The sequence below is a fragment of the Rhododendron vialii genome, chromosome 2a (assembly GCF_030253575.1).
Source record: "Rhododendron vialii isolate Sample 1 chromosome 2a, ASM3025357v1".
Lineage (NCBI taxonomy): Eukaryota > Viridiplantae > Streptophyta > Magnoliopsida > Ericales > Ericaceae > Rhododendron > Rhododendron vialii.
This window is the reverse complement of record NC_080558.1, coordinates 7,438,315-7,443,733: the sequence shown is the minus strand read 5'-3', so window position 1 is coordinate 7,443,733 and position 5,419 is coordinate 7,438,315. Positions and strand designations below refer to the sequence as shown.

The window sequence follows — 5,419 nt, the reverse complement described above, 5'->3', positions numbered from 1 at the left end:
CGCTGGCCCACTCGGTTTTATTTTTTAAAATTTTTGGACGGCTCGAATCGGTCGTCCGGTGGCCGTCGGTGCATTTTCCCTATGGGTACCGTCGGTACCAATAGGATTTCTGATTAATAACCCATAAAAGCTTGATGCAAAACTAATAAATGCGAAAAAAAATTCAAATAAGGACAACTCTCAGATTTAAGTTAAATTTAAGAGAACTTTGAAATCATAATAGAGTAGGATTCCCACCCCATCGTGTTTGACAATGAGGAGAAATTTTTCGGTGTTGGGTGGGTATATCCTATATGGTACCCGCTCGGCACATTTGGACTGTTTAATAGTACATTTTTGGATGGCTCGGATTGAAACCCTCTCTCTCTTTTCACCCCAATACTTTTTCTCTCTTCAAATACAAGCCGTCCAAAAACACAATGGACGGCTCGAATGCGCCTAATGGACACCATGTGGTACCCACCCGGCACTTAAAAAATTTCCGACAATGAGGGCAGCAGAAATTTTTGTGACTGTTTATTTGGCCTAATGGATTGAGTGATCGGGGACTAATTTTACCGCCCATTAAACTGTGATTAAAGTCAGAACTAACATAGCATTGATGGCACGCAAGTAACAGTCGAATCTAAACCAGTGGCTTCCTTAATGTTTCACATAGCTTCTTTTGAGATAATTTGGAATTTTTTATTTTTGTCTTTATTCAAAAAAAATTGACATTTGTTAATTTTGAGTTATATTTTTGTGGATTATTAGTTCGTCTCAACGAGAATGATAGGTCCAAATTGACTCTTCAGTAGGACTTGACTGAATTGGCCTTCTTCGCTAAGAAATCAATTTCATCCTACTCCGCTCAGCTGCTCTACACTTGGTTGAGCTTGGATTAAAATCTTAACGAGTTTCAAAATCATGTTCAAGCATGGTTTGTTTACGTAATAAATCAATCTTCAACAAGCTTTTAACGAATGAACACGAGCTCAAACTCAAATAGCTTAGTTCGTTTAGCAGCCCTACCACCATCTAGAACAATAAATTGGCTCATCGTTTTTGACAAAAGTAAGCAAGACCAGATAGCACGGTCTGTGCCAAGCTGAGTAGAAGCAACAAAACAACACCAAGAAACGAAATGATCTTCCACGGGCTATTGAAGTAATCCCGCCGGAGCTTCGTGGTCCATATGTTCTGCCGGCACTTACAATACGCATTTATGTCGTTGAAGTCCCCGTAATAACAGAAGTCGGCGCGAGACACCATGACACACGTGGAAGCCTTGCTGAAGACTGCCGAGACGGCTTCGTCGTCGCCCAGCATGTTGTTCAGAATCCCGCAACGGCGGAGCAAACTGACGTCCCTCGCGGAGTTGATGAGGCAGCACAAGAAAGTCAGGTAATCCTTGACGTATTTGGGGCCGGCGTCCTGGAGATGCTCCTCGTGCGCGATCAAGTTCCTGAAGATAATCTCGAACGTCTCTTCGACAGCAAAATGCGGGATCTCGATTGCCCCGTTCACAAACCTTATGTATAACCAGGGGGTACGCTTAGCCTTCTTGAACCTGATCCCGGCCTCGTGTAGCTCTGTGGCAGAATGTATATACTCCCATCTCTTTTCGTCGTGGCAAATATGTCTATTAGACACCAATTTGGCAACAGAAGATGATGCGAAAAGGTGTACTAGACCGAGAAAATGCTTCACGTGGTCGGGTGAAATCCCGTACGATATTTTCAGAAAGCTCTCCAAACCCGGAGGCATGGTGCAAATATAATGTTCTCGGACACAATAGCCGTACCGTATGAATAAGTCGATGATGTTGTCTCGTGGATCTGGAATTTTCGTCATGGTGAACAAATGCACGACAATGAAGAACGGAAGTTGATTCTCGAACAGCATTAAGTCCCGCCATATACCGTGGAGGATCCAATCCATTCTGAAGATAGGGTCGTTTGTATCTCTCAACATTGTCATGGAGAATTTGCGGAGAAACTCAACAATAAAACAGCTGTCGAGAAGCATCATTTCCACAAACTCGTCGTTGCTAAGGTTTATGGAGTCAGCATAACACCCTTGTGCTCTTTTCTGCAATTTCCTCATGGCTGCGACGTACCTATCCACGCTTGCCTCCTCTGTCCGTTTAAGAAGCAACCGAAGATACTGCATTTTGTGTCCTTCCATCATCCATAGATGGCCTTTACCACGGTGATATGGTCCAATCGACAGTATTTCTGGTTCATAGGCCTTTTCACTTTGCCTACGTAGTCGATCATGGACTCTGTAAATATACCACTCGAAATGTGCACCAGATAGGTGAGTAAGCTTCTCGTCTAAACGAAGGGAGAGAGGATCGACGGCACATGCATCGGGCATCATATCTCATAAAATGGGTGGAAACCCTGTCCAAATTAAGCGGTACTACTAAATTAGAACACAATATAAACAGAATATACAAGATTTCTTACTATCGATCGAAAATTAGATGTAAAATGTTTTATCTATAAGTTGCAGGAACAGAAAAGGCCTGATAGAAGCTTACAGACCATGGCATACTGGACAAGGTTTCTAGAAATATGTTCGTGAACTTTCCTAAGCTTACATGCCATGGCTTGAACATTTTTTGGGTTTCACAGCATTCGAAACTCTCTCTCTCTCTGCCCGAAACCCTCTCACTCTAACTCTTGAGTTCTCATTAGGGTTTTCAAATGAGTATCTCTTCACCTCATGCCACAAAATATTGCATAAGGTACTAATTGGACAACTAAATTCTCTCGATTTTTTGGTTTTAAGTGCGAATTTTATCAAACGTTGTCACATTTAGGCACCTCAACTAATTCGCAGGAGACCAATTTCACTGTCTACTATTGGTTGCCAGTTTAAAATCAGTACATTCCTCATAAACTGGCCCCGCAAAAATTAATGGCACTTGAAGGTGTCCTGTTTAAAATTAGTACATTCCGTATAAACTGGTCCCGCAAAAATTAATGGCACTTGAAGGTGTCCAAAATTCGAAAAGGAACAAATCCCTAATTAAGTTCTTGACCACCAGGCTAATACGTTGGGTTCTAAGCTATGTAAACTTACAATGATTTTAAGAGCTGAAAGTCACGACCAGTTCCCTAGCTAGCAGCCACCTGAAAGGCCAAGACAATGATAGAGATGCAAAAAGGACTTGCAAAACAACAAAAATCTTACTTAAGGCAAAAAAATTTCTCAATATAAGAAAAGTGGCAACTAGGGTTCACCCTTTTTATAGCCAAAAAGATACTATAGGACTGGCATTCATTTCCTACCAATATAATGTCTTTGGCACTAACAAGACTTTTGACTTCTAGGTCATCGCTAGAGTGCAACTGGTGGCAAGAGCAACTTGTATAAAAGTATACATGGAGAAAGAATGCTAGGAATTTTATATTCAACAAAACAGTGAGAATAATTAATATTGGCGATAGACCTTATGATTTGATTTTAAAAGATAATTGTGATCAAATATATCATGGGTATATGATCATCGGATTATTTGTAGTCTTTTCAAGAATATTTATTTTCGAATTGCAAGATGAACTGGGTCGACCTCAGATTCAAATAAGGGAATGTTGACACATGACCCAAGACAAATTCAAAGAGAAGTCTAGTCCAAGAAGAGGTCCCAAAACAAATTCAAAGAGAAGTCCAAGTTAAGAAGAGGTCATTACCTTCAACCATGATGTACTTATATTAATTAAAAATATTAGTCACACCAAAATTCATACTGATAATGATTTCTGTAAATGCATGGATCAAAGCAAATTTATCTTCTATGTGAGTCAGTTTTTTCTTATTCTGATCATTCTATAAACATGGGCTTTGTGTCATTATTTTTAACATGCTTTATATAGTGAACGTTTCTGATTATCAAAATGATGGAGCTAGCCTATATGCTAATACGGAAAATCAGTTGCAAGTTTGGTTGCCCTATGCATTGAACTGACCAAAGAAATACGCGTGGTTGCAATTTGAAATCTAGGAAGACTATATATATGGAGTTTGGAATCAACTCCTCCAAAATCCACTTTATTTTTCCCCATCTTCGACAAAAACAACTTTTTGATTCAACTGATTAGTAGAGTATTGATTGGGACAACTTTGAAAAGATCTTCTCCATTTCCAAAAAATTAATAATAATAATGTTCTCCACAAGCTCATGATCAATCCCCCAAGTTAGCGGTGGTGGAGCGAACTTAATTTGAATGGAGTAATAATAATTAACTTCAAGAGGAAAACGTACGTAAAAGGATTAATTAGAGGGTTCAAAGACTGGACCAGTTCCCTAGAAGACACCTCAAATAAGAAAGTTTTACTTAATGTTTAGGAAAGAAAGTTTTACATAATGTTTAGAACTTTTCGTGCTTTGCGAAAATTTTCAAGGCATGAGGTGTGAATGCGGGTTAGTTCCTGCGACCATCACTGACTTAGGGTATTTCTCCTTTTACTGCCAAAACTGGTTAGGACTGCTAGCATCCATTTTCTAGCAATTCAATTGTCTTCGGTCCTAACAAGACTTGGTCTTTTGGATGGTCAATGCTCCCGGAGTGAAACCGATGACAAGATATCCAGCCCGTAGAGCATCTCCAACCCAACGCTCACTCTTTCTCCATTTTGGAGAATCAAAAAGACATATTTGTTTAAAAGGGGGTGTTTGGAGCACAACACTAGTTACACACTCTCTAATCCCATCTCTCCAATATTTGTCAAATACACATTCATTTCTTTTAACACCAAAAGTTTCCCTTCAAATCTGTAGTTTTTTATTGGGATAGATTGTGATATATCGAAGATTGATCGCATTCTGAAGCTATTGTTGGTACATTTTAAACAGTATCAATTTTTCATACATCGAATCTATAGGTATATATATTGAGCTATTTCCAATTTACATAAATCCATTTTGTGAGAGAGTTTCCATACATGGAACTCAAACTTCGGTCTCCATTTTGGAGGCCCAAAATGGTGATGGTATGGAGCCTTTCCATTCTATATTTTGTCACATATCCATTCTCCCTTTCGGAGTTTCAGTCCTTTAGAGGGTTGGAGATATATGCTCGATCTCTTAGAGTTCCACAATCGTATATTGGGATCCTTACATGCATGTGTGATTACTTGAGCTTAGCTATGCACAAACAAAAGTGCTACACACACAACGGTTGTGTAAAACACAACACACAACTAATCTCTAGCCGTCCATTACTGTAATAAATAGCTAGGATTCGCTCAAACTCTTCCCCATAAAAGTTAAACTTTTCCTTGGAAGAGTTTTTATAAAATCTAGACCGTCTAAATACATCTGGACGGTCAGAATTACGCACACAACTAACACAACGGTTGTGCAAGTAACATTTTTGACAAACAAACTCATTCAATCCACGGTATCCACCCACCCTAAATTTACTTAATT

The 5,419-nt window shown here is 39.3% G+C and overlaps 1 protein-coding gene across 1 annotated transcript; it reads right to left on the bottom strand.

The window, feature by feature from the left end:
• Positions 1-1,035: 1,035 nt before the first annotated feature.
• Positions 1,036-2,358, bottom strand: LOC131317043 (UPF0481 protein At3g47200-like). The gene has a single exon (XM_058346622.1). The coding sequence runs from the start codon at positions 2,356-2,358 to the stop codon at positions 1,036-1,038; it is 1,323 nt and encodes a 440-aa protein (XP_058202605.1).
• Positions 2,359-5,419: the final 3,061 nt, after the last annotated feature.

What these genes read in the sequence shown, in the direction of transcription:
- LOC131317043 (XM_058346622.1), bottom strand. Translation starts at nt 2,358, where the DNA reads ATGCCCGATGCATGTGCCGTCGATCCTCTCTCCCTTCGTTTAGACGAG.